The sequence below is a fragment of the Clarias gariepinus genome, chromosome 24 (assembly GCF_024256425.1).
Source record: "Clarias gariepinus isolate MV-2021 ecotype Netherlands chromosome 24, CGAR_prim_01v2, whole genome shotgun sequence".
NCBI classification, from domain to species: Eukaryota; Metazoa; Chordata; class Actinopteri; order Siluriformes; family Clariidae; genus Clarias; species Clarias gariepinus.
In genome coordinates, this window is record NC_071123.1 from 23,873,477 (window position 1) to 23,891,616 (window position 18,140).

At 42.1% G+C, this 18,140-nt stretch overlaps 1 protein-coding gene and 1 gene segment (V, D, J or C); both read left to right on the forward strand.

The window, feature by feature from the left end:
* Positions 1–7,329: 7,329 nt before the first annotated feature.
* Positions 7,330–7,894, forward strand: LOC128511944 (immunoglobulin lambda variable 1-51-like). The segment is given in 2 exon segments: positions 7,330–7,448; positions 7,554–7,894. Coding segments are annotated over 2 exon segments (438 nt in total).
* A 3,044-nt stretch (positions 7,895–10,938) lies between these two features.
* Positions 10,939–17,182, forward strand: LOC128511945 (uncharacterized). The gene is made up of 6 exons (XM_053484991.1): positions 10,939–10,985; positions 11,091–11,427; positions 13,868–14,064; positions 14,163–14,488; positions 16,180–16,213; positions 16,705–17,182. Exons 1-6 carry the CDS (start codon positions 10,946–10,948, stop codon positions 17,025–17,027), a joined length of 1,257 nt encoding a protein of 418 aa, XP_053340966.1. The 5' UTR covers positions 10,939–10,945; the 3' UTR covers positions 17,028–17,182.
* The last annotated feature ends 958 nt before the right edge of the window (positions 17,183–18,140 follow it).

Here is an 18,140-nt window from a genome sequence, read left to right on the forward strand (position 1 = left end):
CAAAAATGTATGATATGTTAGCCTAAAACATTATTGATTTATTGTGTTTATGCGCTTTAAATATACACTAAGCAATAAACACTGCCTTTTGCAGTAAGTAATAGTAAGAGGCTGATAAACGTGTGCGCAGATATGAGCAGATTTATCGATAAAACTACAGACATGGTCTATAAGTGGCATTTTAATTCAAATCCAACATAATTATGGTTAGTGAATTGTGCATGGGCGTCAACTCGCACGTTCTGTAATATTCCATTGTCATTTATACTGCCGTTGGTTTAGAGCCCTTCACTAAAGCATTTTCTGGTTAGTAAGTAAGTAAGAAAGTAAGCAAATAAAAAAGAAAAGAATAAATAGCTTTACATGGTACTTCAGCATAGTAAAAGTACCCTAGCATGAGTTTGAAAAAATCACACCTATTATGAATGAAAGGTGCGAAGAGATTCCGCAGAATCTATATGACACAGTGCTTGCTCTGAAGGTCTATACTCGACAAGAATATAGAGAATAAGAATCATATTAATAATAAAATAATAAAATAAATAATAAAATTATATAAAATAAGAACTTTATCTAAATGCCAGACCGACCAAATTTCTCATTCACTGCTGAAGTAGTTAAATATGCTTATACTGTAGATACATAGGTTACATTTTAAAGTACAAACGTAAGTAAATTACAAACGGCATGTAATGTTTTAAAATATGAATAAAACAGTATTAGACACAAATATATGATATGGTAGTATATATGCAATGAAAAATCTATTTACACATGAGTGCTCAAATGTAAAGCAAACACAATTATTAATTTATTGTGTATATTTAACTTAATTTAGCCATTTAAGTTATATGTAAAAATAACGTTCCTACCAGCCCACTATTATTTTCTGTTCAAATTTAAAGATGCCTGCCTGTGTGAACAAAAAGATGAAGTACAACAAATAATACAAAAGTGTATAATCTTCAATAAAGTTATCCTAATACACTATTGTTTCCAATGCTAAAGTGCTCCGAGGAGAACACCCACAGAACCCCAGTCCCTGTAACCTTTCATTCACTACAAGTGTAAAGTTATTAAACCGGTTTAGCTGATGTACAGGTCTCTTACAATCCTTTATTTATTGCAGAGATTCAGGCAGGCAGACAAAACAAAATTATGATAATAAAAATAATAAAATCAGTGACAAGCTGCACTGCTCTTTCTGTTTAGTCAAAAAACCCAGGGCGCCAACATCCCAAAAGAGGGAAAACAAAGAAAAACAAAAACCACACTGAAGAGGAAAAAGGCCTTGTCCGGGAGACGTGGCTGTAGTTCCTTCGGTAACCAGCAGAGGGCGAAGCCCGCTGAACTGCACGGCTTTGAAGAAGGGCAAGAGCAGGCCGGCCTCGGGACGGGAATCCGCAGCGCAGCGCACACTAATGAAGAAAAAAAAACAGGACCCAGTCTGGATGCAAAGAAGACAAAAACACCCGGAGAGGGGCAGAAAAGAAAGGAGAAAAAACTGTACCAGAGGATACTGGCTTGGAGCCAAAACAAACTACACAGACAGGACATGAAATGTGCAGGCGATATGGCTAGCGACACGGAACAAGGATCTGACAACAGACAAGAGGGAATAAATAGGGCGAATGATTACAACAAACACGAGGGGAACAGGTGAGTGCAATCATCTTGATAGAGTGATAAAGAGGAAGTGGGAGGGATGGTGGTAATGTCAGAGACGTGGGCACATGGCGAAGGATCAAAAACAAACGCCATGTGCTTGAATAGACATGTAAACAACACGGGGGGAGAGAAAGGGAAAAGACTACTAGGCGCCCCCAGGGAGGGGCTCACCTCGTCATCGACGGAGGTCCTCGACCAGCGCCTGATCCAGAACATCTCGGGCCAGGATCCAACTCGTCTCCTCTGGGCCATAGCCCTCCCAGTCCACTAAGTACTGAAAACCCTGACCTCTGCGACGGACGTCCAGCAACCTTCTAAAAGTGTATACTGGGGAGCCATCCACTAGACGGGGGGAGGGGGGTCGGAGCAGAAGGGGCAAGAGGTGAGGAATACACAGGTTTGACCCTAGAAACATAAAATACTGGGTGTACCTGACCAAGCAAGGAAGGAAGCTTGAGACGAATCACCACTGGGTTCAAGACCTTTGTGATCCGGTACGGACCGATGAACTTGGGAGCCAACTTGCGTGAGGCTACCCTAAGAGGCAAGTCCTTGGTAGAAAGCCATACTCTTTGACCACAAACATAGTTAGGGGCAGGAGTCCGGTGGCGATCGGCCGCGGCTTTGGTCCGTCTACTAGCCCGGGCCAAGACCTCCTTAGCTTTTCTCCAGGTGCGCCGGCAACGTTGAACAAAAGCCAAGGCAGACGGAACTACCACTTCGGGTTCCTGTGAAGGGAACAGAGGGGGTTGATAGCCAACAGAACACTGAAATGGTGACATACCTGTGGCAGAAACCGGTAGAGTATTGTGGGCATACTCTACCCAGGACAGCTGTTGACACCAGGAGGCCAGATTGTGGGATGCCAGGCAACGGAGACTATGTTCCAAATCCTGGTAACCCCGCTCAGACTGCCCATCGGTCTGGGGATGAAATCCAAATGACCGACTCGTTGAGGCCCCGATCTGTCTGCAAAACTCCTTCCAAAACCGAGAGACGAACTGTGGGCCCCTATCAGAGACCACGTCTCCCGGAAGACCATGAATCCGGAATACTTGGTCAACCGCCACCTGAGCAGTCTCTTTGGCGGAGAAGAGGGATGAAGTGGGCTGCTTTGGAGAAGCGGTCCACCACTGTGAGAATGACGGTGTTGCCCCTTGACTCGGGGAGGCCAGTGACAAAATCAAGAGCTAGATGTGACCACGGGCGGGCAAGGATGGGCGAAGCAGACCAATGGAAGGCAAAGGTGAACTCTTGTTCTGGGCGCAAACTGAGCAAGCTGCCACGAACTGCCTGACATCCTTGGTCATGGAGGGCCACCAAAATCGCTGACGGATGGAGGCCAGCAATCTCCGAACACCTGGGTGACAAACTAGTCTGGATGAGTGATACCACTGGATGACTTTGGAGCGCAGTCTCAAAGGGACATACAACTTGCCCGCTAGAACCCCTCTGTGTACACGGCACTCACGCAGGGCCTTCTGAACTTTCCTCTCGACATCCCATGAGAGTGAGGCCACCACCACACCCTTGGGCAGGATGGTGTCGATGGAGGCCTTCTTCTCGGGGGGCTCAAACAGGCGATAAAGGGAGTCTGGTTAGGTGGAGAGGCCTGTAGGAGAGTGTAAAATTAAAACGGCTAAAGAAAAGGGACCAGCGGGCCTGTCTAGAATTTAGTCTCCTGGCCGAAGTGATATATTCTAGATTTTTGTGGTCGGTTCAGACCATAAATGGTTGGACTGCGCCCTCTAGCCAGTGACGCCACTCCCCCAAAGCCAGTCTGACTGCCAACAACTCCCGATTACCTATGTCATAATTCCGCTTAGTGGAGCTCAGGCGGTGGGAGAAGAAGGCGCACGGATGCACTTTCCCATCCCGAAGAGAGCGTTGTGACAAGACCGCACCAACTCCAACATCTGAAGCGTCTACCTCAACTATAAACTGTTGCTCAGGATCTGGAGTAGACAAGACAGGAGCAAAGACAAACCGGGACTTTAATTTATCAAAGGCCTCCTGGGCCTCATTACTCCATTTAAACAGTACCTTTGGAGAAGTGAGCGCTGTTAAGGGTGCAGCCATCTGACTGAAGTTCCAGATGAAACGCTGATAAAAGTTGGCGAACCCCAGGAACCGCTGCAGAGCCTTCCGAGAGTCAGGAGTTGGCCACTCAGCTAACGCCCTTATCTTAGCAGGGTCGACTCTGATCTCACCCGCTGAAATCATGAACCCCGAGAACGAAACCAACCTTGCATGGAAAACGCACTTCTCCGCTTTCACGAATAGTTGGTTCCCCAAAAGCCGTTGCAACACCTGGCGGACGTGCCGAGTGTGTACCTGCAAAGAGGGAGAAAATATCAGGATATCATCTAGGTACACAAAGATAAATTGATTTACCATGTCTCTCAGCACATCATTGACCAGGGCCTGGAAGACAGCAGGAGCATTGGTCAGACCAAACGGAAGGACCGGTATTCAAAGTGTCCCGTCGGTGTGTTGAAAGCTGTCTTCCACTCATCTCCCTTCCGAATACGGATATGGTGGTAGGCGTTGCGCAGGGCAAGCTTGGTGAAGGCCTTGGCTCCCTGCAAAAGTTCGAATGCTGAAGACATAAGAGGGAGGGGGTACCTGTTCTTAATGGTAATGTCATTCAGCCCACGATAATCAATACAGGGACGCAGGGAACCATCTCTTTTCTTGACAAAGAAGAACCCCGCACCCGCAGGAGAGGAGGAGGGACGGATGAGGCCGGCTTTGAGGGACTCATTAATATATGTGTCCATGGCCTCTCTTTCCGGACCTGAAAGGGAATATAAGTGACCCTTAGGCGGAGAAGTGCCTGGGAGGAGCTCAATGGCACAATCATAAGTGCGATGAGGAGGCAAGAACATGGCCCGGGACTTGCTGAACACCAGCCGCAGGTCGTGGTACTCCGCCGGGACCCCAGACAGATCAGCAACCTCCACCTGCAACACAGGACAAACAGAACCAGAAAAAGGGGCAGGACCAAGACAAGAAGCAAGACAATTTTGGCTCCAAGACAAGACAGAATTTCCAGACCAATCAACATGAGGGCCATGTTTACATTTGGGCATTTGGCAGACGCTCTTATCCAGAGCGACTTACATTTCTTTTTTTTTATCTCATTACACATCTGAGCAGTTGAGGGTCAAGGGCCTTGCTCAAGGGCCCAACAGCGGCAACTTGGTGGTTGTGGGGTTTGAACCTGGGATCTTCCGAACCGCAGTTCAATGCCTTAACCACTGAGCTACCCCTGACCCCATGTTGTACCAACCAGGGGTGCCCCAGCACTATAGGAGCACTAGGGGAGTCCAGAAGGTACAACGTGGTTTCCTCACGGTGATTACCTGAGACCACTAAGCTAACCTTCGGTGTCTGGTGAGAGACAGCAGTAGTTAAGGTCCCATTTAGGCATCGGGCAGGAATAGGTTCAGGCAGGGGAATAGCTGGAATACCCAAATGTGCAGCTATTGAGCTGTCCATGAAATTACCCTTAGCCCCTGAATTGACCAAGGCCGAGCACGACTGTGAAGTCTCCCATACTGAACTAAGACAGATAAAACAGTGCGAGAGGAGGGGGATTGTGAAAAAGGAATAGCGCTCACCAGGATCCCCTGCTTCACTGGTGAGCCTTGGCTTTTGCTGGGCAGGCTGCGAAAAAGTGGCCTGGCTTGCCACAATAGAGGCACAGACCTTTGATCAGGCGCAGTTGTTTCTTCTGGAGTGTTAGATGGAGGCGTCCCGCCTGCATGGGTTCAGGTTCTGACAGGTCAACGGTCGCCATGGGAGAGTGAGGGCCCTCCACCCTGCTAGAGGGACGGATCATCCGGCGCTGGTGCCGACGACAGAGACGAGCCTCGATGCGGAGTGCCAGGTCGATGAGGTCCTCAAGGTCGCAGGGTAGGTCATGCATGGCCAGTTTGTCCTGTATCTCCTCCTCGAGTCCTGCCCGGAACATTGCCCGACAGGCTGCTTCATTCCAGTCACAGGAGGCTGCTAAGGTCTTAAACTGAATGGCAAACTCCGTGACTGAGGGGCCTGCCTAACAAAGCCGTGCGAGCTTGTCTGCTGCCTCCTGTCCTCTGACGGACCGGTCAAAAAGCCTTAACATCTCCTGTCGGAGCTCGTTAAATGAGTCACAACACGGGGCTCTGGACTTCCAGACAGACGTTCCCCATTCCCGAGCTTTGCCTGTAAGAAGAGTCAAGATAAATGCCACCCTCGTCTCTTCTGCCACGAATGTGCGTGGCTACAGGGCGAACACCACAGAGCATTGTGGCTGTAGTTCCTTCGGGATGGGAAACCGCAGCGCACATTAATGAAGAAAAAAAAAACAGGACCCAGGCAATGCAAAGAAGACAAAAACACCCAGAGGGGGGGAGAAAAGAAAGGTGAAAAAACAGTACCGGAGGATACTGGCTTAGAGCCAAAACAAACTACACAGACAGGACTAGACAGGACATGAAATGGGCAGGCGATATGGCTAGCGACACAGAACAACGATCTGACATAGGACAACGGACAAGAGGGAATAAATAGGGCGAATGATTACAACGAACACAGGGGGAACAGGTGAGTGCAATCATCTTGATAGAGTGATAAAGAGGAAGTGAGAGGAATGGTGGTGATGTCAGAGACGTGGGCACATGGCGAAGGATCAAAAAACAAACGCCATGTGCTTGAATTGACATGTAAACAACAGGGTGGGAGAGGAAACGAGAAGAAAGAAAAGAAGAAAAAATGAAAATCTTAATGAACAGACCAGGGGTTTGACAGAGCAGACCTACATGAAAGGTGAGAAGAGGAATGACAGTAACAGAGCGCGCTGTCGCGTTGTATATGCTGTACAACACGCATTTATTAACCTTTTGATCAAAATGCTGCCTTTTGTAAAGTGAAAGTCTGAGCTGCGGGTTTCCACACGGCGACGAACAGCTTTATTTCAGTCATAAATTCACAACCGCATTCCAGCTATTATTTCCAGCCGTGGTCAAATAATTTTTCAGTGCTAGACGAGAGCAGTTAAAAACACAATGATTATTCTTATAAAAAGCCCGAAGCACTTCGTGTTCATAAAATAAAATTTACTTAATATGATAAAATTATATATATATTGTACATTCATGTCTTCTGATGATGTCGACACATTTTTACGTTTTAAATAAGACATGTTGGCATATTCACGAATCAGGACATTCGCATAGTTAACACTATCAGATAGCCTACTATCAGGAAATTAAATTAATTTCAAGACCATTTAAACTGAGGCATTGCCATGTCTTTCATTGTTTTGTCCCTGTTAAAACATTACAAAAACTATATAAGAAACTTTTAAAGCACAATTTTGGGCATCTCAGTTCATCCTTATAAAATAATATGAAGCACATATACACACATTTATCATGAAAGATCTATTGTAAAACAAAATAAAATTCCTGCGGCCAAATTGCTGTTTGTTGGTCAGTTTGTTGATGTTCAGTATGTGAATATAAGATCATTTATCTTCTATTAATTATAATCAGTATCGAAATATGACACTATGACATTTATGTCTTTCTTTATGCAAAATTCTTCAGCACAGATTATTTTAATAAATCATGTGAACTGTACAGCTGTTCTTTCCACTGGTCTGATTGGCTGAGAGCAGATCCAGGTCCCGCCTCTGATGCTTTATGAAAGCTGGCTTCGCTCTGTTCATCACTCTGCTGATCAGACTGACATCATGCTGCTCACCGTCTGCGCTCTGCTCCCTGCTCTGGCAGGTAAAGATTCCTGCTCCTGCTTTCCTCTTCACACTCACGTCTTTTCATTCATTAGAATTCTCTTTATGAAATGATGATGACTCTCAGTGTTGCTTTATGTTGCAGTGGTCAGCTCACAGAAAGTAGTGACGCAAAAGCCTCCAGTTATAACAGTAGATAAGGGGAACTCTGTCACTATGGACTGTAACATCGCAAAGGATGAAGGCAACTATGTCTCCTGGCATAAACAGATTCCACCAGCAGCTCCAGAGTTTGTGTTGAGATTTTATTATTCTCACTCCGCTCCTAATAAATACGGAGACAATTTTTCATCTACACGCTTCACATCTAAAGCCTCATCAAGCATCGACTATCAGTTAATAATCAGTAATGTGGAGGTGGGAGACTCAGCAGTGTATTACTGTGAGACATGGGACAGCTCTGCTAGTGCAGTTGTACCACAGTGATGTACACCGTGACAAAAACCTCCTCACTGCTCACACTCACTTCTGCTTTCACACAACACGAGAAACATCAAAAACCTGTACTTCAAACTCACTGGAACTGAAGAGGAAACTTACTAATTCTATGAATTCCTCATAATTGAAAAGCACAGATACATTATGCCCTCTGATTCCTTTGATTTTTGTGATCAGTATAGCACATATAATAATGATAATGTGAAGAGTAACTGGTACAAACTGGTTCCAGGAGCAGTTGCTGCTCACCCATAGGGGCTGGTGAGGCAGAAATCCCAGATCCCGCCATATACTGTATACTGTATATCAGCCATGTTCAAGAAAGTCATAAACTTGTTCACGACTCCATACATTTTAAAGTTTATTGTAATATATCTTTACTCATTTGAGCGGACATTTTTTTTAATTTGGTTATATTTCAAAATCCACTATTCAAAGAAAACTTCATGAGTCAGGACTTTATGCTCGAATTGCGGCAAAGAAACCATTTGGCTTGGGCCAGCAAACACAAGGAAGGGACATCAGTGGGAAACTGTTCCTTGGTCTGATGAGTTTGAAATTTTTGGTTCTAATCTCCATGTCTTTGTTAGGCGTAGAGAGGGTGTGGGTGCTGGAGACACTGTTGGTGACTGTAAAGCCTTTTAGTGGGCATGGAAATCATAGGCAGAGGGAGGCTGATTAATTTTATTTGTAAAGCGCTTTTACCAATTGTCATTGTCACAAAGCAGCATTACACAATCAAAAGAATTCTGGAATTTTTGCACAGCTCAGTTGAGACTATTTTTTTATTGTTGTCACATGCACACAATGGCCGCAGTTTGTCATAAATACCTGCGACTGCTTCAGTGTTGCTGTAGGCCTCCATGTAGCCTTCCTGACCAGTTTCCTGGAGCAACGTTCTGATCCACTTTTTAAAAATAGACTTTATTCAGTTTCTAGGCAGTGATACAGTCTTTGAATTCTCTTGTACCCATCTTCTGACTTCTGCCTGTGTATAACTTTATTCTGAAAATCTTTTAACACTGTTTGCTTGCACATTGTTTGCTTCAGTTGCACTACCAGGAACTGAAATGAGAACTAGTTTAAAATGACTACAGCTAATTACAGATAAAATGCAAATGGATATTGTTACGCCCCATCCAGGGAAGCGCAACATGAAAGGACTAACCAGAGCAACAGATTTTCTTTACAACAAATGTTTATTGGGAGGTTAGGTTCAGGAGCTGACAAGGCCAAAATAACAAACAAAAGTCCTGGGGGGTATTCCAGAAAGCTTGGTTAACTTACCATTTTGTTAATCATACAAATTAATACATTGATACATAATCATTGTTACCCGCATACCGCGAGTATGTCGGTTCCAAAACACCTGAGAAGAGTAAGTTTAATCAACCTCCTACTGGTTACCCAGAGTTAATACGCGTGCACGGTACATACATAAAGACATTTTCAATGGATCGCCGATTTCACAAGTAAAAATCAAAGTGAAAAAAAGAGAGCGGAATACTTCACAGAGGTTTTAATGCACACATATGAGGAATTTAAGCCAATAATAAGGAAAAAAAGCAATACGATTGCACCGGCTACAGAAATAGAGTTGGCTTGGCAAAAAATAACGGACAGAGTAAATGCGTTAGCGCAAATTTAACATCGCCTCCCCTTTTATTATAATGCAAAATAATTAAACATACATACAGTACAGTTAGTAGAAGAAAAAAGAGTTGAATGATTTTACCAAGGCAAAAGATTAAGGACACAAAATTAAGTTGTTACCTGTACATAGCTATGAATAGATTTCCTATTAACATATTCTACCTCATTTATTAAAGGAGCTTTAATAGAAATTTTCTCACATGCTTTGCATCACATGCCCCACATTGTACGGTACAAAAAATGCCCTGACGCAAAAAAACATTGTGACATTTGCAATATGCGGTTTCAAAAGATGTGTTAAGTTAATTAACGATTCCAATAAAAAACGATAATGCTCTTTCACTAAAGCATAAGGAAATAAAAAAAACATCAATATCTTATAACTCTCTCCCGGCGAGAAAAAAAACCTTGTATAATTTGTGCCTCCATGTCCACAGGATCATCATCAAAAGGGCTGAATAACCTTCTGAAACAAACTTACCCTGGAACATAACCTGCTACCGAGCAGGTTATCTTCAAAGAGTAAGTTGCTATGGTTACATACATACCCAGAAAGTTACCTCCGTTTTTGGACCTAAAAGTTGAGGTTATCCACTAACTTACTCTTGAACTTACCTGATGTATGTCACATAGCCTGCTTTCTGGAATACCCTCCTGGTTTTCAAACGTCTACCTTACCTACTAAACAAAATAAAAATAAGATACAATCCCCTTCCCTAACTTCATATTACAAAAACACAGAACAAAAGAATTCTCAAACAAAAATGGCATCAGACTCCCTACTGTCCTAATTTAATATTTACAATATTTACAAAGATGTGTCAAACACTGAATTTAGAGGAAAATTCCAAAAAATCTGTGTCAAATGAGTCAGATACACCAGTAAATGGTTGATAAAACAGTTAAATGCACAAGCAAACAAAGCAAATAGAACTTATGGCTCATAATTCTCTCTACACAATCCACAAAACACTTTGCTCAGTTTACAAAATGGCAACCAACAGCTCCTGAGGAAGTAATGTCATGACTTTTGAGTTTATAAGTCATTTTTAGGAGGTGGGTGATACTTTTCCAAATTAGTGATTGTTTTTTTCTGACATGTTGGTGTTATATCTCTTGCTTGGATGTTAAATGTTGCACTGAGTAAATCCAGCTGTATGGAACAAAAACTCTGTGTGTCATAATTTTAGACCGTAAAGCAACTAAATGTGATTATTTTACATAGGGAGTAATTCTTTTCTATGCCCGATGTATATTAAATATACAGATATTACATATGTTACAGTATTAGGCAGCAAAATGTCTTAATGTTTATTTTAGTAGCCTCTGATGCTTTATGAAAGCTGGCTTCGCTCTGTTCATCACTCTGCTGATCAGACTGACATCATGCTGCTCACCGTCTGCGCTCTGCTCCCTGCTCTGGCAGGTAAAGATTCCTGCTCCTGCTTTCCTCTTCACACTCACGTCTTTTCATTCATTAGAATTCTCTTTATGAAATGATGATGACTCTCAGTGTTGCTTTATGTTGCAGTGGTCAGCTCACAGAAAGTAGTGACGCAAAAGCCTCCAGTTATAACAGTAGATAAGGGGAACTCTGTCACTATGGACTGTAACATCGCAAAGGATGAAGGCAACTATGTCTCCTGGTACAAACAGATTCCACCAGCAGCTCCAGAGTTTGTGTTGAAATTTTATCATTCTCACTCCGCTCCTGATAAATACGGAGACAATTTTTCATCCACACGCTTCACATCTAAAGCCTCATCAAGCATCGACTATCAGTTAATAATCAGTAATGTGGAGGTGGGAGACTCAGCAGTGTATTACTGTGCTACACGTGATGACAGTACTACTGCAGTTGTACCACAGTGATGTACACCGTGACAAAAACCTCCTCACTGCTCACACTCACTTCTGCTTTCACACAACACGAGAAACAACAAAAACCTGAACTTCAAATTACTAGGACTGAAATGTCACTTAATTCCATATCACTGAAAAGCATCACTAATTCTATATCATACGAAAGGACACATTGAATTATGTACTAAACAAAAGTGTTTAATAACCCAAAATGTTTTTTTAATTCACATGGAATGGTTTTTAATTCATAGGTTTGCCTTGTCAACAGTTAATCTGTCACATTCCTTCCCTGCTTAATGTGCTTTAAACCATCAGGTGTCTTATGCAGAGTAATAGTAGGCACAGAATTAATCGCCCTATTAGGGCTACTACAACTACTGCACAAATCCATATTATGGCAATAGGAAAATATGGATATCACCAAAACCATCAAACACTGTGATAAAAAGAGCTACCTCTGCTGCAGGGAATACATTTATTAGAATGACCAGCTGCTTTACAGCACCTCAGATTAGAGCCATGCTTCTCGGAGTTCAAGCAGCAGATATATTTCAACATCCAAGGTTCAGATGAGACAGTGCGAGTCAGGACTTCATAGAAACCATTACTTTGGAAGAACAACAAGCAGAAGAGACTTGTTTGGGCCAAGGAATACAAGGAATGGACAACAGATCAGTGGGAAAATGTCCTTTAGCCTGATAAGTGCAAATTTGAGATTTTTGGTTCTTACCTTCATGTCTTTGTTAGACGTAGGGTGGAGGGTGGAGATGCTGTGCTGGTATTGGGCACCAACAGGGCACATTCTCCTGCAACTTTTTACCCTGTGATCTTTACAACAGTGAGACATGATCTCCACAGGAAACCAGATGTCCAGATGTTCCTCCTAGGGAAAGTAATGCACAGACAGATTTGAAAAACATGTTGTTTAGATTGAATAGACATTTTCAGCATTTCATTAGCACTGTACGGCTTATTAGCTCAAGCCCTGGTTGATTCCCAGTCAGTGCCTAAAAATGCACCCACTGCATGCCGGGCGTCCTAAGTGCCAGTCCCAAACCTGGAAAGAATAGGCATCAGGAAGATCATCCACTGTGAGACTCAATTCATTTCAATAATTTTTTTTGGGGGGGTCAGCAGTTTTAACAATGCAAAGCAGCTTTACAGAATCAAACTCATTCAGGATGTCCCATGTGAGAGTGGCAAGAGAAAAACTACCTGAGATGTCAATAGAAAGAAACCTTGAGAGGAACCAGACTCAACAGTGAACCCATCCTCATTGGTGTGATAATAGATACAGTAGCCGGGATTGATCTGCAGTCATACTGTGGTTAGGCGGCTGGAAGTTCAGTTTACCAGGAGATGTGTTTAACTTAATATGGAGTTCATGTATGTTATTGGAGGATCGGGTACAAGCTGTAGGGAAATTAAATCCACTATTGGAATATCTAAACTATTGAGCGACGCAGTCAAAAGTCCTCGGATAACTGCATTAGCCGAGGCCAGAACCATCTTCATGGTAAAGTTAAACTGTCCATATAGTCACCACATCATCTTTACAAACTTCTCATTTTCTGTCAGTTTTAAAGAATGTGTGATTGTTATACCGGAGAGCAAGTTTCTTACTGACTAATTATTTTCTTTTAACTGGAGCTTTATTATCTGAGGTATAACAGAATGTTGACTTTGAATGTTGACATTCAGTCTCCTGATGGAGTTCTGAGGGGTCAGACAGTGATTCAAGTTAACTGAGATAACTTCAGACTGTGGAAATGTCACTTTATTTCCTATACTTAATCAGAAGGATATTATTAAGTCTAAAGTGTGACCTACTTTATGAGTGGGGCTTCTGCATTCTCACAATGAATATTAAAGTCTCCAGCAAATAATGCTTTATCTACAGAAATGACCAGATTTGAAAAAAAATCCACAAATAGGAAGAAATTCAAAGTACAGCCCAGGAGATTTGTAAATAATAATTAGCAGAAACTGTGCTCTAATGTTGCATAAGCAGGAGTTTCAATACCCTAGCATGATTAGGCTGAGAAAAAGCATGTGATACGGCTTCATTTAAATGTTATACAGTACATCATCAGTGTAACTTTATTCAGATGATGAGGATTCTGTTCATATATGTGTGATGTTTTTGGTAAACTTTAATTGTATTTATTTAAAAAAGTCATTATTTCATATTAACCCCCTTAGTGGGTCTGGCATGTTTTTACCGAGTGCAGCACATGGGAAAGTGTGTTGTATTGTATTTATCACAACACGTCCAAGAGTCAGAGAGACTGAAGTGGTTATCCAGAACAGCATCAGTCCATCGTCCAGTTCAGTTGATACACTGAGCTTTATGGTCCTGTCTATAGATTAGCACTGACTCATCGTATGTCACAGAGAGAGAAACACACTCAGGATACACCTGCTTGTCCCCACGCTGACATACAGGGGAGAACATCAGCTGTGGTGTGTGTTGTTGAGCGTCTCCTCCCTCTGTCCCTCCTCCTGTCTCTCTTATAGCACGTCCCTGCAGTCTCTCCTTTATCTGCTCCTCACGCTGCTCATCTCTTCACTCAGCACGAGAGTCCCATCACACACAGACACCATGCTGCCAGCGCTCTGCTCTCTCTTCACTGCTCTCTCATGTAAGATTTCACAACTCTGGAGCTCATCAGCATTTGGGCTCCATCTAATGTGATGTAATGCATGAAGTGATGTAACATGTGTGCTGTTTTTATTCCAGGTGTCAGTGGTGTGACTGTGGTGACGCAGAAGCCTCCTGTTCTCACACTGACTCAAGGACAGACGGCCACCATGGACTGTAATCTGGGGACTGTTACTAATAGTGCTGCATCCTGGTACAAACAGGTTCCTGGAGGAGTTCCTCAGTATGTGTTAAGCAATTATCACAGCTGGAGCGCTCCTGAATATGGATCTGGTTTCTCATCTTCTAAATTTAAATCAACATGTTTATCTTCATCTGACTGTAATGTGGTCATTAATAATGTGGAGGTGGGAGACTCAGCAGTGTATTACTGTAACGCATGGGACAGCTCTGCTAGTGAGGTTGTAACACCGTGATGTACACCATGACAAAAACCTCCTCACTGCTCACACTCACTTCTGCTTTCACACAACACAAGAAACAACAAAACCCTGAATCTCAAATCATAGAAATTAAAATGTAAACTCACTTGGTGTTTACTGAAGACACACTGAATTCTTTACAGCTGAAGATCAAAGACATGGTACATGCATCTATTCCACGTTCCTAAAAACAGACACACATGGTTTATGGTTCTCTGGTCCCAGGTCAGTTCTTCGGCTTTAACAAACTCAGTATGATCAGCTGATCTACATGAATACGATTTCCCAAAGATTTCCTGAGATTGTTGTAAAACCAGAACTTTAAACTCACTGGAACTAAAGTACAAACTCATTTGATGTACTCTGAATTCTTCATAATTGTAGAGCACAGAACGCTATGACGTCTGGTTCCTCTGATTTTTGTGATCAGTGAAACACATAATAATCATAATGTGAACAGTAACTGGGACAAACTGGTTTCACGAACAGTTGCAAGTCACCCATAGGGGCAAGTGAGGCAGAAACCCAACATATACTGTATACTGTATATCAGCCATTTATCAAATATTAATCTTCATGAAGTCATAAACTTATTTACAACTCTGTACATTTTAAATTTCTTGTAATAGAAATTTACTCTTTTAATTCCATTTTTATTTTTTTATTTGGCTATTTAACAAATACTGATTTGTACATTAACACTGAAGAAATTCAAACTGTGAAAGAAAACGTATAAAATTATGTACTAAAAAAAAAAGTGTTTAACAACCCAAAACATGTTTTATTTCATTGATGACAACCTGGCACACTCATGGCATTCTCTCATCAGAATTATCAGGCTGTCATTTGGATTGGTTTTTAATTGATAGGTTTGCCTTGTCAAGAGTTAGTCATTTCTTGCCTGCTTAATGTGCTTTAGACCATCAGGTGTCTTATGTAGAGGAAGGGCGAGTACAGAGTTAATCACATTATTAGTGCTACTACAACCACTACTCAAATCAATATTATGGCAATATGAGAATATGGATATCATCAAAACCTTCAACACTGTGATGAAACCTCTGCTGCAGAGAATACGTGTATTAGAATGACCAGCTGCTTTACAGCACCTCAGATTAGAGCCACATGAATGCTTCTCGGAGTTCAAGCAGCAGATATATTTCAACATCCAAGGTTCAGATGAGACTGTGTGAGTCAGGCCTTCATAGATGAATTGCGGCAAAAAAATCAGTACTTTGAAAGAAGAACAAGCAAAAAAGACTTGTTTGGGCCAAGAAACACAAGGAATGGACAACAGATCAGTGGAAAAATGTCCTTTAGTCTGATTTTAAGTTCTAACCTCTAAGTCGTTGTTAAACATAAAGAGGGTGGATACACGCTGCTGGATCAGCCAAGTTCTTATCTTTTCCCATCCTCATCAACCTTCCAGCAGCATTTGACACAATCAATCACAGACTTTCACAGATCTCCTCTCCTGGCTGTGATTCAAGTGTTTATGATAACGGACACTGATTCTCTCCCACAGGACAGGAATGGGATGTTAAAGGAGTGTGTGCTGATGGTCGTCAGTAGAAGAGAGAGCTGAAGTCTGGAGGACGTTTCAGTTCTTCTGCTTTCACTTATGTATCTGAGGAGGTTTTTGTACGGGTGAGGACACTGAATGAATCACTGTGGTATTCGGCCAAGGAACAAAGCTGATCGTCAGCGGTAAGTAAAACTTCTCAGCTCTTTATATGTACACTAGACTAGAAACTACATGTTCTAGTATCAGTTGTCTTACTTCATTTTTCAGTTTAACTTGTGATTCATGTTTTCTGGTTTGTGTTTCAATCGCTAATGAATATCTACGATACTTTTAAAATGACAGATACAGACAGTTATTTCTTCTCTTTGTTCTTACTTTGCCAGAAATTTATAAAAGTGTTAATTTAGAGACTCCCTAAACCTTAAAATATCAACTCATATTAATTAAGGTTTTGTTTTCCCATACTTTTTGTCATTTTATTTTGGTTAAAAAAATTATTGAATCTGTTTATTATTAATCATCTATTATGTAGAAGTCTCCATGAAGGAGCTGTTACTACTGAAAGGATTAAATATTATTGCATGTGCATTAATATTAACCTGCCCTACTGTACAGAACTCAGCAGTGCTGTAATATAATTTATCTGAATGTCTCCCTCTGTGTGTGGAATCAGACGCTGCTCTCCCGGCTCCTGTTCTGACCGTTCTCCCTCCGTCCAGTAAACAGCTGGAGTCTAAAAAAGCCACTCTAGTGTGTTTGGCCAGCGAGGTGGCCGGTGGTTTTGCTGATGTGCGTTGGCTCGTGAACGGGAACTCGGTCACCAGTGGAGTCATCACCGGCTCTGCACTGCAGCAAACCAATAAGAAATTCACACTGAGCAGCTCTTTGACCATCGACAGCTCCGAGTGGGAAAACAACAAAGACATAACATGTGAAGTGTCTGCTGGAGGAAAAGCTGCATCGGTGAAGATTAACAAGTCTGAATGCAGTGAATGAACCTGATTACTGTTTTTATATGAATTATTCAGCGGAATTTTATAAGTGTTTTAGATTAATTTAGAGAGAAAGGAAGAATATCACCTCCTGTATGTAATCAAAAAGAATTTTAATAAAACTGCAATACTATCAAATAATGTTTTTGTTTGTTTTGAAGAAAACACTTCACCATATGTAGTCGTACATTTCTCTATCAAATGCAGCAGATATTAAAATGTGTGAGACCAAATGTCACAACTCTCACATTCTCAGACACGTCACACTTCATGGATGGAGGAACGCTCAGGAAACACCTGCTGATCTGCAGTGTGTAATTTTAGTTCCATGTAAATGAGGAGCTTCTCCTTGGAGATAGAAATGAGTTAAATCACATGACACGAATGAAATTAATCAGAATTCAGTGCATTTAGAGATCAATAATCATGTAATTATATACACAATTAAAAGATTAACTGAAATGTTATGGTGTAAAATAACATTTTAACAGTTTTTTATAATAACGACACAATAATAATAACCACATGTAGTCACATGACTGCACACAAACTGGCTGCATACCGGGGAAAAAATCATCAGCCGTGGTATACAGCGAATAAAAGCGTAAAATTTGCAGAGGCGTCTTTTTTAATGCTATGAAATAAGAGGATACAGATCTGGCCATTAAGCCTTTTTCATGTGGCAAGCTGTAAAAAAGCCCTTCATTATCTGTAGGGGGCAGTCGTGTTTCTACTGCAGAGATGGAAAGTAATTAATTACATTTACTCGCATTACTGAATGCAACCATGGGGGGGCGCAATCCAGTGTCTTCTTGTGCCAGTCCCAAGTCTGGATAAATGCAGAGGGTTGTGTCAGGAAGGGCATCCGACGTAAAACATTTGCCAAATCAATGATGCGAATCAAGAATATAATTCCCATACTGGATCGGTCGTGGCCCGGGTTAACAACGACCGCCACTGGTGCTGTTGACCTACAGGGTGCTGGTGGAAATTGGGCTACTGTTGGTCGAAGAAGGAGAGGAGGAAGGCGTGTTCGTAAGCAGAGAGAGAAGAGGAAAGGCAAGAGTTTAGGAGTGATAGTAGGGACTTTGAATGTTGGGACCATGACAGGGAAGGG